Source organism: Salvelinus fontinalis, chromosome 1 (genome assembly GCF_029448725.1).
Source record: "Salvelinus fontinalis isolate EN_2023a chromosome 1, ASM2944872v1, whole genome shotgun sequence".
Lineage (NCBI taxonomy): Eukaryota > Metazoa > Chordata > Actinopteri > Salmoniformes > Salmonidae > Salvelinus > Salvelinus fontinalis.
Window position 1 is genome coordinate 58065107 of NC_074665.1, and position 16902 is coordinate 58082008.

Below are 16902 nucleotides of genomic sequence, written 5' to 3' on the forward strand. Positions count from 1 at the left end.
AGATTGGAGTCGCTGACCTCCCCCGGGCCTTTCAAGATAAATACATCCTGTGGCTACTGGCTAGTAGACCAAAAAGTTAATCTTGCTTCCTGTTTCTCCCAATATTCCCTCAAAACCAAAACACAAGTACCACCTACCTAAAAAGATATGGAAAGGTACTGTGGATTGAGAAATGGCAACCTTGAAGGGAAAATCTTGGCAAGGATTTTCAGCTGAAGTGAACAGGCAAACATACACAGATGGAGTTGAATAATAATTACATTTTGTATATTTGTTCTCTCCCTACAAAATCCCTAAACTTGATAAAATAATCTTAAGGCGAACTATGACATTCCTTTAAATGAACATGTTGAAAACAAAAACACATTAGCACAATGACACATTGTGTTTTGCTGTAACAGTACATTTCTTTATCTCTACGTTCTGAAGCCAAAAGCCTGATATGGGCTTAGCATACACACCGACCCTACATCAACTAATTTCCATTTTGATTGGATCCATATTGTCAAGCTTCCGTGAGTTGCATTACTCTGGAGGACAATAAAAGCAATAGTACAATTTGCCTAATTACATTCCCCAAAACTCAGAACCGATAGATGTTTGTCTAGAGAGTTTAGTGTAATCAGAAAATACGAATTCTCCACAAGCACACTGACCATCACTCAGTAGCTGAATGGTAAGGACTTCAAACACCCCTGGTGAAATGGCACTGAGAGGATGTGGCCTAATTGTGCATACCATTGTTGTTTTACATAATGTCACGCACTGTGAATACTGTCGCTGCTGTGGTATAACGAGGGGGTGTTCAAGCAAATTATGTGACCATGGCAAAATGTGGTGAAAGCTCTTTCCCTATTTGTTTAATTGTTCACATGATGAAAAGTGGTAAAATAGAGTCCATAGACGGCTGACAGCATGTTACTCCTTGCGTCGGACTATAAGAACAGAAACTCACAACGTGTTATTGTTGGTACCAACATCTGCTTGACATGAGTTTCAAAAGTGCCACTGCGTAAAACACATATCCTGTTTATGTGCACCTATCTCTCGCAGCAAAGTCTGGGGGTTATCTGACACAACAGGATCTATATATCAAGATCAGACCTTTAACGGAGGGCTTTTAGAGCAAAGGAAACACTAACAGCGGGGCATATACTTTTCGAGTTGGATGCACGTCGATACGTTATTGATTTTCCCATAGTACCCAGGGACAGAGACCAGGGTGGCATACACCTAAGGGTCTAGGGAAGTGGAACCACCTGATTGACTGTAGAGCGCAATGAGTCCGCAAACATCCAAGGGAGTCTGATCTCACTGAGCAACACTAACCCTGAGGAATTCACTACTAACACACAGGAGCTGAGACTATTTTGAACATAAAGTGAGCCAGAGTGTGTGTGAGTGAGAGAGTGAGAGTGAGAGTGAGAGTGAGAGTGAGAGTGAGAGTGAGAGTGAGAGAGAGAGAGAGAGAGAGAGAGAGAGAGAGAGAGAGAGAGAGAGTGAGAGTGAGAGTGAGAGTGAGAGAGACTGTTTGCAATAATCTATTTGCCCGCATTCTTTTGGAGGTTGTGTTGAAGATACACACACAGTGGAAGCTGGATATTTTGACCTGTATACTCACAGACGCAGACTCCAGTCTGCCACTCCAGACACTGTCCGTAAGGGAAGGAGATGACGTAGGCGTTGGAGTCCACACATCGCTGGGTGCTGCTGCACCACATACACTCCATGGCCTGGCTGGTGCAGTTGGCACAGGTGGTGCGCAGGGAGCAGGGCGCCTTACATGGGCGGGCACTCTGATTGGGGCTCACTGTGGAAAGGTGAAAATAAAATCATATTTAAATAACGTCTGTGCCCAGCCTGAAAGTAGTGCTAAAAATAATCTGTGGGAGTTTATGTACATTTGCACTGCCTCTAAAACATAGACATCTTACCTCAACCTTGGACAGAGTATTTTTGCAGCAGGTATACCCATAACCATTCATGTACCATTTATTACATTAAATTAGTAATTTAACCCATGAGCAGACGGTAAACAATAGTAATTTCCTCCCTCAGTCCGACCCCATTATTTGAGCTGATTTAGGCAGGCAGGTTGTATCGAAGTGGGAGACAACTCCACAGTGGTGGAGGAAACAGAAAAGTAATAAGAAACAGCAGGATGTCTTTGGTTACATATTTCCACTCTCTGTCAGTGCAAAGTCGCGCTATGGGAAGTACGGCGGCCAAAACTGCACATTTGAGGCGTCATTTTCTTCGGCTCCCCAGCTATTCTGGGCTCCTAAATGAGTCCAAGCATGGTTCAGTGCGGCTAAAAGCGGACAAAATAAGACTGTGAGTCAGACGGGCCTGCTCGTGTTTCCAGTTTCCTTGAATGCTTGAGAGGGACGGTCGGTCACTCAGGGGCCATGATGGGAAGGACGGTCAGCCACTGTCAAACAGTGGTAGAAAAAGTAACCAATTATAATACTTGAATAAAAGTAAAGACGCCTTAATAGAAAATGATTCAAGTAAAAGTGAAAGTCACCCAGTAAAATACTACTTGAGTAAAAGTATAAAAGTATTTGGTTTTAAATATAATTAAGTATCAAAAGTAAAAGTATACATCTTTTCAAATTCCTTATACTTAGCAAACCAGACGGCACAGTTTTCTTGTTTTAACATTTACGGATAGCCAGGGGCACACTCCAACACTCAGACATCATTTACAAACAAAGCATTTGTGTTTAGTGAGTTAGCCAGATCAGAGGCAATAGTGATGACCAGGGATGTTCTCTTAATAAGTGCGTGAATTGGACCATTTTCCTGTCCTGCTAAACATTTGAAATGTAACGAGTACTTTTGATTGTCAAGTAAAATGTATGGAGTAAAAAGTACATATTTTCTTTGGGAATGAAGTGAAGTAAAAGTAAAAGTAGTCAAAAATATAAATAGTAAAGTAAAGTACAGATACCCAAAAAAACGACTTAAGTAGTACTTTAAATTATTTGTACTTAAGTACTTTACACCACTGCTGTCAAACACTCCAGGCTATGATCTTCTCCAGTCATAAGGATGCTCTTCCTAAAACAATATCTCACCACTAACACTCTATCCCCTTTTAAATTCACTAGTGAATTTGGCTCCTTGTCAATGATGATGATGATTGTGAACTTTTCACTCTAATTCAGTAGTGCCTGATTGAGCTTTAGAATAATGACATAATCATGTTCGAGGCCTCATGGAATTCACAAGGGTTACAGGTGCCTTTGAGAATTAGTCTCTATTATTCAATCACCATCACCTTCATTCTTCTTCATCTCGCCTTCCCTTTCCCTCCCTCCCTTTTTCCCTCCCTATCCCTCTTTCTCCCAGTCCCTCTCTCACCGACTGGTTTTTCACAGATGAGTCCATCAGTTGTGGCGGTGCAGGGGTTGGCTTTGAGCCCTGCCACCTCTACCCTCTCCAGGTAAGCACAGAAGCCTGAGTCGCTGGGCTCCCCGGGCAGCCACTGCAGAGAGGAGTTGGTGAAGGGAGACATGTCCTCCCAGCCCCAGTACGAGATGTTGATCTTCCTTAGGCCCACCCACGGAGCTAACTTCTACAGGACAGAGAGGGGAGAGAAAGAGGTAGGGGAGAGGGGGAGGTGAATATGGATGGAGAAAGAGGTGAAGAGAAAGATGAAAGAATGAAGAATATGAGAGAGAGAGAGAGAAAAGGGAGAGGGGGGTTAAAATCCTGAAATGTAAGATAAGAATTCTCTCTATTCTCCATAGCATGTTGAGGGCCAGTAAGAGTATGGAAACATGTTATTTCTTTCTCAACATAAATTATACATATTTGATTCATGCAATGATTATGTGAAATCTTAAATCAAACCGTTGGGAAAATTGCTATAATTACAGGGAAAGTTCTCGACCTCAGACTTTACAGCCAACACCAATCCATAAAACCAAGAGAGGCCAGAGTCATTAAACTAAGGTATTTATTTTGACTTTTAAAAATGTCTGTGTGTTTGAGTTATTTCTTAAATGGGCAATAACGTCTCAAAAGTTTTACCTGTAATAAATGGTTAATTAGCCGGCTAACACCGGCTATGATCTATCACACAGTAAAAATTTATGAGAGCATAACATTTGAGTAATCGAAGGAGACTGCCATGATTCAAATCCTGAAAAACGTGTTGCTGTACACTAAAATGCACTTTAATTCAAAATTCCTATTACAGGCTGGGATGGAAAATAATACATTTCTTGGGGAAGAAAAGCAAACTGATTATTGTAGCCATGGAGAGCATCAGCTACTTTCAAATAACTGTCAGAAAAGAGCTGAGAGGAGGGAAAACTGTTGCCTCTGCATCCTAAAACAACCAAGGTGAGCTTAAATATTAACAATAGTGTTCATCTTCAAAGAACAGACAGAAGCTGCTTAAACACTCCACCCCAAAACCATAGCGAGAGATCCTCTTGCTCTATTTTTTAATTAACCACACACCAGTCAAATATTTGCTCCTGCATATCCTCCTGACAGCGCAATCACTGGAAAAGTCAGCATGTGTGGTGGGGATATAAACATGGAGTGTCACTCTTGAGAAAACAAATATAAGTTTGGTTGGGATCATGGAAATCTAGTCTAGATGTACATGTAAACACTGGATCAGATGTGGGCTGATTCAGCCGTAAATAAGCTAAGACTTCAACATGTGTTCAACATGTTGGGTTTCAGATTATCATGGGGTAAGTTTCATGAGGTCTGGCATGGCCATTCCTCAGGCCTTCGACTTGGAAAAGTACATTCCATATGATAGTCCTTGATAAAGTACTATGTTTAAAACAACACACTATTTTAAACAGAGGCGTTTCCCTTACCTTCTCTTGTAGCTGGTACTTCTGCAGCTCGTCCAGTACGAAGTCCACCTGCTTGGCAGTGGTGAGGGAGGCTATGTTCCCGTCCAGGTTCTTACAGTAGTGCTGGGCATTGTCATAGCTCTCCCTGCTGGAGTTGATCCTGAGGCAAGCCTCCCCAACATGGTGCCAGCCTTCCCCACAGAGCTGAGCTGTGGACAGGGAGAGAACAGTAATTTAGACCCAGGCTTCTGACTGTGTTGGGCCACACAATTGGATGGTGTACAGACTTCACACAACTGGAAGACTAAACACCCCTCAAGGATCTCAACTACATTTGATATGCATCTCACTACTCACACATTAAGCAAGTATGTTGCTAATATAAAAGCAAAGTCGATAGACAAATATCTTATAAAAAAATATATTTTTTAGGAACTCAGTCGGCGTCTCAACTTACTGTTCAGAATTAGAATAGTAGAATACACATTCTAACTAACAAAAAATGTGGTAGTGCATCAGCAGTTTTTCTCAGGGGGCCCCCGTTGATTGTGTTAGTCACTCTCACTCAGATATCATATGAACATGGCATATTTTATTGCAAATGTGTAGAATTGCAGAGAATTCTCTTTAAAACTGCACATATTTTTCTTCGCCCCATGGAAAAATGGGTAGAATTGCATGTAATGTGTTTTAAAACTGCAACATTTGCTCTATGCCCCATGGCAAAATGTGTAGAATTTCAGGAAAATAACTTTAGCACTGTTTTGCCCATGAGGTGGAGAGCTACCAAACCAAATCTCGCTTAGGGCCTCCAAAAAGCTCAGACCGGCCCTGACCTCATTGTGTGAATTGAAGAACAGTCAGTCAATCAGTTGAGATATAGATTGAAAATGATGGATTATGCTTCAAAGAAGCTTGCATCGACCACCCTGATTGAATACACAAGTAAGTGTTTGTCAAGCACAAGTATACAGTTGTGCTCTGACTGACAGATACATCAAACAGTGGGAAAAACTACACAGATGAGGGACGAGACCTTAGTTAATAAGCAACAAATTGCAGAGAATAAGGGAGAAACAACTCCAGTTTCATCTCAGGAATTTCTCTGCTTATTTTGGAGACTTGCGCTGATTACAATCAAAGTTGGATAATGGTTACCACCATCAAATAATTTTCATCAGACTAAGAAAGAAACCCTTTTTTCAAGCATAAAAGGCTGTTGAAAAGATGTCCAACCAGAGAGCAGTACTGACATGAACAGTAACAAACACATGGCTAGAGTTAAAGTCTTTAGAACAGGGGTGTCAAACAAATTTTGCCCCGGAGGCCGCATTCGGTCTTCAATGAGGTCCGGAGGGCCACACTGAAAATGTGTTATATTTCCTTGCTGTCAAAATTGGATAAAAAAATGTGTTCTCCATCCTTAGTTTTGGGAATGTCTACGGTCCCTGACTGTCTAGTGATTATTAGCCAGCTGGACAGTCAATAAACTGTATGAACATAGGTCCATTATAATTTCTACACAATTTTGATTTGGTTTTAGTCAAACCTGGTTCTGTCTGCTTTCCATTATACACTGGAAGACAAATGCACCTTTCAGCAGGACAATAACCTAAAACACGGCCAAATATACACTGGAGTTGCTTACCAAGACGACAATGAATGTTCCTGAGTGGCCTAGTTACAGTTTTGACTTAAATCGGCTTGAAAATCTATGGCAAGACTTGAAAATGGCTGTCTAGCAATAATAAACAACCAATTTGACAGAGCTTGAAAACATTTTAAAATAATAATGTGCAAATATTATACAATCCAGGTGTGGAAGTTCTTAGAGACTTACCCAGAGACTCAGAGCTGTAATCTCTGCCAAAGGTGATTCTAACATGTATTGACTCAGGGGGTTGAATACTTAATCAAGATATATTAGTGTTTTATTTTTCAATATTTTTTTTTTCATTTCAATCCCAAATTGTTACAAAACAAAATGTGGAAAAAGTAAAGGGGTGTGAATACTTTCTGAAGACACTGTACTTACTGGGCTCTCATTTGTGAGTCAGCTGAGGCTCCATTTTCATAACATCAAGTAAACAATTATAATTGGCCTACATCCCGTCACCACGCTGGAGAGGAGAGTGTATTTGTGGATGTACTGTATTTGGAGGTATGTAGACGTGTGTGTGTGTGTGTGTGTGTGTGTGTGTGTGTGTGTGTGTGTGTGTGTGTGTGTGTGTGTGTGTGTGTGTGTGTGTGTGTGTGTGTGTGTGTGTGTGTGTGTGTGTGTGTGTGTGTGTACACATCTGCTTACGCCTGCGCGCGTGGGTACGTGTTTGTTTGTGAGTGTTTTTGTGTTGTACTCCTTCTGGAGCTTTGAAAAATGAGAGCAATAAATCCACTTTAGAGACAGGGGGAAAACATGTTTTCCCTGGGGAAACGCTACAAGAGTGTTGATAATGAATCAAACATTAGCATAAGTTCTCCAAGCATTCAAACTTGCTTGTAGCTATCAAACAGGTAGTCAGCTAAGCAGAGTTCTTGCTTGTTTGGAGTTTTTGGAAGACGTGTGTGTGTGCGTGTGCGTGTGTGTGTGTGTGCGTGTGTTCTTTCTCACCAGGGATGGCATGGCACTCCTGTTGCTGAAGCTCCCATTGACAGTGGAGGTTGAGGGAGCAGCTCTTACAGTTGACCAGCTTGCTGCAGATATGTTCATTTCTCACATGGCATTTGACAAAGTTCTTTACAGACTGCAAAGAAAGTGTACAAACATCAAACATCTACATAGTTATTATTATGGTGAATTTACGTCATAGTATTGGGGTCATGTAAATCTGAAATTTGGGCACTGGTAGAACAGAAAAGTATGGTTTGGCATTAATAGAAAAGCCCCTGCAACAGTATGGAATACCCACATGTCCCATCCTCTTTGCCCCTTGCTTCCACACAGAGAGCTGTTGTTCAGACAGCATGGACGGGGGAGGGGCCAGGGACAGAGGACCTCTATGCTGCTGCGCAAGCTCCAGGGTCAGCTATAGACACACACAGAGGAGCCAGCAGGGCCAAGCATTAGGCTAACTGACACTGCTAGCCAAGCAGGTGAGATAATAGCGACTTAGTACACTACAACAAGAGTTAAGTAGTGACTCAGTAGAAGGCAAGCTTCAAGCTGCCTGACTATTCATGCTGCGTAATTAATTGACAATTCTAGCTAATAAGAGCCTAGCTGTGACTGTTTTGTCTCACTACTGTCCCCTGCAGGCAGACTCACCACAGTGCAGTTGCTGGAAGCAGAGATGCACTTCTTGTCTTCACACCACTGGCAGCCATTGGTGTTGGCAGTGCAGCTGACACAGTCAGAGAACCTGAAGCACCTCTCGTCTTCACTATCTGGACGGGGGACGACACAGTTTAACAGCAGAACACAGTTAGTCTAGTCTGCACCGTCTGGGGGTGGGGTTTTAAAAAAACAGCTTAAAAAAGAAAAAGGGGACACAGACAGTTTTATTGCCGGCCGGAACAGAGTTAGAGAACCCAGTCAAAAAGAGAGGTCAAGTTCAGGATCAGTAGTAACTGTAGCAGAACAGAGAATGCCAGAGACATTGTCCAACATGGTCCTCTCTGTCAGGATTCTGTGTATTCTGTGCATAATATCAGTCTAGCGAGAGAAACAATACCAGAGAAAAGCAGGTCAAGAGACACAATCAAATCAAATTGTATTTGTCACATCCGCCGAATACAACAGCTGTAGACCTTACACGGAACCCAAACCGGCTGCGCGCGTGCTCCATCGTGCATAAATGTATTTTGTCCCCCTACACCAAACGCAATCACGACACGCAGGTTAAAATATCAAAACAAACTCTGAACCAATGACATTAATTTGGGGACAGGTCGAAAAGCATTAACCATGTATGGCAATTTAGCTAGTTAGCTTGCAATTGCTAGCTAATTTGTCCTATTTAGTTAGCTTGCTGTTGCTAGCTAATTTGTCCTGGGATATAAACATTGAGTTGTTATTTTACCTGAAATGCACAAGATCGAATAATTTCTAGTCAACTCTCCTTCCAGGATTTTTCATCTTTGAAATGATATGGTGATCGACATCTACACTTTTACCACGACAACCGGCAAAACATTTCGTCTTTCAATCACCCATGTGGGTATAACCAATGAGGAGATGGCACGTGGGTACCTGCTTCTATAAACCAATGAGGAGATTGGAGAGGCAGGACATTCAGCGCGATCTGCGTCAGAAATAGGAATTACTTATATTTTAGCCCTTGGGATCGCAGACGCTCGTTGGCGCGCGCGAGCAGTGTGGGTGCAAAAATTGAATAATGTGTATTTAAAATGTTATTTTGCAACGCTCGCGCACGCAACATGTCCGGTCTGGTCAGCATGTTAGCGTGAAATGCTTACTTACAAGCCCTCAACCAACAATGCAGTTCAAGAAGGTATTTACGAAATAAAAAACTAAAGTAAAAAAATACAATCAAAAAGTAACACAAGAAAATTACAAAACAATAACGAGTCAATATGCGGGGGGTACAGGTTAGTCAAGGTAACTAGTGGGTCAGAAAATGACATTCACTCTGTTGACTGTGCCTTTAAACAGCTTGGAAAATTCCAGAAAATTATGTCATGGCTTTAGAAGCTTCTGATAGGCTAATTGACATCATTTGAATCAATTGGAGGTGTACCTGTGGATGTATTTCAAGGCCTATCTTCAAACTCAGTGCCTCTTTAATTGACATCATGGGAAAATCGAAAGAAATCAGCCAAGACCAAGACAAGACAAGTCTGGTTCATCCTTGGGAGCAATTTCCAAATGCCTGAAGGTACCACGTTCATCTGTACAAACAAGTAAGTATAAACACAATGGGACCACGCAGCCGTCATACCGCTCAGGAAGAAGACGCATTCTTTCTACTATAGATGAACGTACTTTGGTGCGAAAAGTGCAAATCAATCTCAGAACAACAGCAAATGACCTTGTGAAGATGTTGGAGGGAAAAGATACAAAAGTATCTATATCCACAGTAAAACGAGGCTGCTCAACAAGGAAGTAGCCACTGCTCCAAAACCGCTATAAAAAAGCCAGACTACAGTTTACAACTGCACATGGGGACAAAGCGCATACTTTTTGGAGAAATGTCCTCTGCTCTGATGAAACAAAAATAGAACTGTTTGGCCATAATGACCATCGTTATGTTTGGAGGAAAAAGGGGGAGGCTTGCAAGCCGAAGAACACCATCCCAACCGTGAAGCACGGGGGTGGCAGCATCATGGTGTGTGGTGCTTTGCTGCAGGAGGGGCTGGTACACTTCACAAAATAGATGGCATCATGAGCGAGGAAAATTATGTGGATATATTGAAGCAACATCACAAGACATCAGTCAGGAAGTTATAGCTTGGTCGCAGATGGGTCTTCCAAATGGACAATGACCCCAAGCATACTTCCAAAGTTGTGGCAAAATGGCTTAAGGACAACAAAGTCAAGGTATTGGAGTGGCCATCACAAAGCCCTGACGCCAATCCCATAGAAAATTTGTGGGCAGAACTGAAAAAGCGTGTGCGAGCAAGGAGGCCACTAAACCTGACTCAGTTACACCAGCTCTGTCAGGAGGAATGGGCCAAAATTCACCTAACTTATTGTGGGAAGCTTGTGGTACGCTACCCGAAACGTTTGACCCAAGTTAAACAATTTAAAGGCAATGCTACCAAATTCTATTTGAGTGTATGTAAACTTCTGAAATAAATAAAAGCTGAAATAAATCATTCTCTCTACTATTATTCTGACATTTCACATTCTTAAAATAAAGTGGTGATCCTAACTGACATAGGACAGGGAATTTTTACTAAGATTAAATGTCAGGAATTGTGAAAAACTGAGTTTAAATGTATTTGTCTAAGGTGTATGTAAACTTCTGACTTCAACTGTAGTTAGGGGTAAAGTGACTATGTATAGATAATAAACAGTGAGTAGCATCAGAGTATAAACAAAGGGGGGTTATCAATGTAAATAGTCCGGGTGGCCATTCTTATGGCTTGGGGGTAGAAGCTGTTGGACCTAGACCCATGCCAAATCTTTTCAGTCTCCTGAGGGGGAAAGGTGTTGTCGTGCTATCTTCACAACAGTCTTGGTGTGTTTGGACCATGATAGCTTGAAACTCTCGACCCGCTCCACTACAGCCCCGTCGATGTTAATAGGGGCCTGTTCGTCCTTCCTTTTCCTATAGTCCATGATAAGCTCCTTTGTCTTGCTCACATCAAGGGAGAGGTTGTTGTCCTGGCACCACACTGCCAGGTCTCTGACCTACACCCTATAGGCTGTCTCATCATTATCTGATCAGGCCTACCGCTGTTGTGTCGTCAGCAAACTGAATGATGGTGTTGGAGTCGTGCTTGGCCACACAGTCGTGGGTGAACAGGGAGTACAGGCGGGGACTAATCACGCACCCCTGAGGGGCCCCTGTGTTGTAGATCAGCGTGGCAGATGTTGTTGTTGCCTACCCTCACCACCTGGGGGTGACCCTTCAGGAAGTTCATGATCCATTTGCAGAGGGAGGTATTTAGTCCAAGTGTCCTTAGCTTAGTGGTGAGCTTTCTGGGTACTATGGTGTTGAACTCTGAGCTGTGGTCAATGAACAGCATTCTCACATAGGTGTTCCTTTTGTCCAGGTGGGAAAGGGCATGGTAGAGTGCGATTGAGATTGCGTCATCTGTGGATCTGTTGGGGCAGTATGAGAATTGGAGTGGGTCTAGGGTTTCCATGACAAGCCTTTCAAAGCACTGCATGGCTACCGACGTGAGTGCTACGGGGGGGTAATCATTTAGGCAGGTTATCTTTGCTTTCTTGGGAACATGGACTATGGTAGTCTGTCTGAAACATGTAGGTATTACAGACTAGGTCAAAGAGAGGTTGAAAATGTCAGTGAAGACACTTTCCAGTTCATCCGCGCATGCTTTCAGTACACGTCCTGGTAATCCATCTGGCCTTGGTCTTGCTCATGTTGGCTACGGAGAGCGTGATCATGCAGTCATCTGGAACAGCAGGTGCTCTTATACATGCATCAGTGTTGCTTGCCTTGAAGCAAGCATAAAAGGCCATTAGCTCGTCTGGTAGGCTCGCATCACTGGGCAGCTCGTGGCTGGGTTTCCCTTTGTAGTCCGCAATAGTTTGCAAGCCCTGCCACAAGCGACGAGCGTCAGAGCCGGTGTAGTAGGATTCAATCTTAGTCTTGTATTGAATCTTTGCCTGTTTGATGGTTCGTCTGAGGGCATAGCAGGATTTCTTATAAGCGTCCTGCTCCTTGAAAGCGGCAGCTCTAGCCTAGCTCGGTGAGGATGTTGCCTGCAATCCATGGCTTCTGGTTGGGATATGTACATACGGTCACTGTGGGGATGACGTCGTTGATGCACTTAATGGTGAAGCAAGTGACTGAGGTGGTATACTCCTCAATGCCATTGGATGAATGCCAGAACACATCCAGTCTGTTCTAGCAAAAGAGTCCTGTAGCGTAGCATCCATTGGTAGGATAGTCTTAATCGTAGATCGGACAAAGCAGTATATCCTTTGCATTGGACTCATTAAAGAAAGAATCTTCATCCAGTTCGAGGTGAGTAATCGCTGTTCTGATGTCCAAAAGCTATTTCCGGTCATAAGAGACGGTAGCAGCAACATTATGTACAAAATGAGTTACAAACTATGTGAAAAAACTAACAAAATAGTACAGTTGGTTAGGAGTCCGTAAAACGGCAGCCATCCCCTTCGGCGCCATTGACTTAATCAAGAAAAACAAAAACAGGGTTGACATGAAAATGCCCCCTGCAACACCACCTTCTCAGTAGGAAAACAAAAAGGTAGATGGGTCTAGCTCAATATGCCTTTCATTTCTATTTGCCCTGTAGAGCCAATTTCAACTCATACTCTCCATGCCAGCAGCCACTGACAAATGAACGATTAGAGAAGGACAGAGGATAAACAGTGTGATAATCTGTCATCAATTAGTCATTTAATTAGTTCATCACCGGTCCAATTCACCTCCGATAACACTCTAAAACACAATACAGGTGTTTCTGCAACCTTGTGAGTGTATTTCCAGCATAATTGTATTTGCCCTCCGAATGGGATAATTGTGTTGGTCCTGACCTTTTGTTCCCACCACTATGTACACAGGCCTTACGAGGAATCCGAATTATTATTACTCTCAAAAAGGGTAATGATTCATACAGCACAGTATAAGAGGCAGGTAGGAACAAGAGAGTTTGATGTGAAATGAGGATTGGTTCTATCATGGACGACTCAACTATTGAACATGTATCTAGGGCTGTGGGGTTCACAAAATTGTCAGCCAGTGATTGACAAGCAAATAACTGTCGGTCTCACGGTAATTGACCGTTAATTAACATAAACACAATTAGCATCTCCTGCCTTCCACAAATAGCCTACAAGCTGCTGATGCAGACCTTCGGAACCTTCTACATGTTAAAAAGTCTAATAAATCCATGTAATATAGCCTACACCTTCACAATAAATCCATTATTTATTTTAGACAGGTCTAAAGAAGCATGATATGAAGAAAATGTCTATTTCAGAAGAACAGAATAGCATACTCTGAGTTGTCCTTATGTTAGGTCCTGATCTGGCTATGCCAAATGGCTGTGTGCTACACTAGTTCATTTAGCAGGCAAGATTTGCTTAGAATTCCATGGCATTATTTTATAGTATGAAGAATATAATTGAACAAAGCTGAATAAAATAGAAAGGATATTTTCTCCAAACGATTTGAGGAAGGACGCACATTAAGCTATTCTGTGTTGAGCGGTTAACAAATAAATAGGTACTACTATATGATTATTGAGAGTTATTAATGTAACTTTAGTTGTAATACAAACGTTGGGCTATATGTTTTGATTTTTAATACATTGTAAGGCTACATGATGCGACTAATGATGTTTTGAAAAAAGTAGCTTGAAAGTGGGTGCGCAAGCTGTACACACTACATCAGTCACTCATTCACAATTTGACAAGCACTTGATAATGCCTAGAATTTCACGGCGGCATCCCCTTTGTGTGGCCGTAATACACCTTTAAAAAACCCATGCCGTTTTATGGCCAGTGGCCGCTGTGCCCTTCTCCCTGAATGCTAAGTGCTCCATCACGTGATCGGGTCTTTCTCACAGGCTACAAGTGAAGACCCACACATCGGGGACGCAACTGAGCGCGTCCTTATCCAATTCCGAGGTGCATATTGAAGATATTGGAAGAAATGTCCACATTTACTTTTTGTCAGCCAACAAGATCAGTAGGCCTAACGAACAACAAAAGCACTAGCCTATGTCAATCTACTATCCCCCATAGTACAAAGGTCGACATTCTATTCTGTGTGAGAAATAAATATTCCAAACATAGTTTTGGGATTCGATAGATCTCAAATGAATACCACTAGAATCAGAATGTTTAGCTTAAAATGTTGATAAACTATTAGGCTATTTCTTCACATTTTAAGTGCAGCAATACACACACGTTAGTAGGCTATAAGCGGGAAAGTTCCATTAGCAGAAAAAAACATTATCAAAAGTGACCACAAATGCAATTATGCATGTAATGCTTTTATTATAAAGGTGCATTTTTATGGTGAAAATTATCTTCCCAAAAACAGGCGCTGCTTATGTATGCCAGTTAGGCTCTACACCCCTTGTAAAGCGGATTATGTGCTTAATTTTAAGTTATTTGGACATTTTAGTTGTGATACAAACCTTATTAAAACATATAGGCCTATGGGCTAGACTACATGATGTGTGCGAATATCATTTTTTCTTATGCTGGGCATCATTCACAACAGATAATATATAATTCACAAGTGATAGGCTAATATTGTCATCCATCAGACTATTCTTGATTTAATCTTGTCTTTACATATACTAAATACTACGTGTGAAATTTGTTTTGATTTGGAATGGACCATTATCATGCACCTGTACCGAAGCAGGGGCAGCGGATTTTTTTTTGCAATGATGTCAGAGTGATTAGAGGGACAATAGATTGCTGAGTACCAGGCAGTTAGCAAGTTTGCTAGGCTACTAATGACCATCAGCAGCATCAGAGCTTGGAGAAGCCTAATTACCGTGACTAAAGGTTCCCGTGGCATTTGACTGCCTTCATCACTCGTGACCGCCGGTGTGTCGGTAATACGGTCACCGCAACAGCCCTACATGTATCCATTAGTCAGCTAACTACCAGAGGGGGAAGCAAAACCGACCCTCCCCCATGACAAATATACAGATAAAAATGTGTCAACACATGTATCCTATGAATACAGAATACAGAGCAATGTCATGCAACACGTACTGGTGCGTGTTGGGCAGAAGGGAGCGGGCACGCTGCCGTTGGCATGGCCGGTGTCCCAGGGGACACAGTGGTCCCTAAACCAGACACAGCGGATACCAGGGCCAGCGTTGGCACAGCGCTGCTCCTCATCGAAGGCCTGGCAGCTGGGAGGGGTGTAGACCAGCACGTCATTCAGCAGCACACCAGAGAAGCCTCCAAACACATACATGGACCTGGGGAGAAAACACAATCACACTTTATTTTGATACTCCATCTTTAGATGCTCTGCAAATGGTCATACCATCAACAAACAATCTGTTGATAAGACACTGCTTGTTAAGGTCATGGTAAGGGTTTGCGTTAGGCTAAGAATAAGGGTAAGGGTTAAGGTTAGAGTTAGGGCTAAGGGTAAGGGTTATGTTTAGGGTTAGGTTAAGAGTTAAGGTTAGGGTTAGTAGATAGTTGAAATGTTACTGCTAGTCTGTAGAGCATCTACAGGTGAACTATCCAAATAAAGTGTTACCGAGAACACAACGCAGGAAATACTCAGAGTACACATCATTACCAGGTAACACTGAGGAAACTGATGTCAGGAAACTGTGAGATAAAAAAATTAATTAAATAAAAATGTAACGGAGGGGCAATATAGTGGATGTGAGTGACTGACCCATTGCTGACAACAGAGGTGTGGCCAAAGCGGTTGACATCACGGTGGAGATCTGGCCTGGGCAGGACTTTCCATTCATCACAAGCTGAAAAGAACAAACATGCACATGATCCGTTTTTGCTTCAGTAGAAACTTGTATCATCTTGTGTAGGGTCAAGCACAGAACCGCAATACCCAAAATTGATACCTCCACTGCGACTCTCGACCAACTCAGTGTCCTTGTGGTTAGAGTATCCACCCTGAGATTGGAAGGTTGTGAGTCATACCAAAGGCTGTAAAAATGGGTCTTGATGTGTCTCTGCTTAGCACTCAGCATTAAGGAGAAATATTGGGGTGAAGGCCCTACAATAGACCAGCATCCTTTCCAGGGGGGTGTACTTGTATATCAAGCTGCCTCATGCTACAGAAAAAGGAAATAGGCTTCTGCCCTATGAGCTGTTCTGGCTATTTACTGTGACTCTCCCTCAACACCATACTCATACTGTCACCCAAGCAACTGTGACAGGCAACCCTCTGGACCCCAGATTGAGGGGAAAAGTTGTGTTCTTTTCTTGCTTGGATTTCATTTCAGTAAGCCTGTACCATACCACCCTACTGCACATATTGAAACACAGAATACAGTAAGTACCAGAGCCACTGAGACAGAATATCTGTGAAACCTGAGACTGGGTACACACACACGGGCGAGCGCACACACACACACACACAGACACACCATGTCTGCATTGTTGCACACACTCACACACACACATAATCTACAATGGAAGTGTCAACTCATTATTACATAATACATTAACACGTATGAGAATCCTTTGAACAGAGGCTGTGGAGAATGGCCTGTATGAATATCATGGTCCCCTATAGGGCTGGGTGTCAAGCCCAGCAGTGATTAACACTGTGTGTGTGCATAGCAGAGTACTAGGGGCCATACCCTAGAAAGGGCCATCATAAACAACTAACTGCAGCTAGAAAAGATGCCTTTTACGATTGCATAAATAACCATAATTAAAGTTGAATCCACTGCAGCTGCTATTAGACAATCCTGGGGTGGTGGTGGTGGGCACACAGGGCCTTAATGGTAG

General features: G+C 42.5%; 2 protein-coding genes across 2 annotated transcripts in view; one reads left to right on the top strand and one right to left on the bottom strand.

Annotated features, from left to right (window-relative positions):
• The window catches only part of LOC129858385 (attractin-like protein 1), a 345360-nt gene that overhangs the window by 224626 nt on the left and 103832 nt on the right, over nt 1-16902 (bottom strand). Inside the window, exons 11-18 of the mRNA XM_055927569.1 lie at nt 15821-15905; nt 15175-15386; nt 8089-8207; nt 7733-7849; nt 7435-7567; nt 4848-5035; nt 3367-3580; nt 1622-1810 (exon numbers count right to left, since the gene is read on the bottom strand). Of these exons, the coding sequence (XP_055783544.1) occupies nt 1622-1810; nt 3367-3580; nt 4848-5035; nt 7435-7567; nt 7733-7849; nt 8089-8207; nt 15175-15386; nt 15821-15905 (1257 nt within the window). The remainder of the gene's footprint in view (nt 1-1621; nt 1811-3366; nt 3581-4847; nt 5036-7434; nt 7568-7732; nt 7850-8088; nt 8208-15174; nt 15387-15820; nt 15906-16902) is intronic.
• The window catches only part of LOC129858393 (uncharacterized), a 168300-nt gene that overhangs the window by 81930 nt on the left and 69468 nt on the right, over nt 1-16902 (top strand). The gene's annotated exons all lie outside the window — the stretch shown is intronic.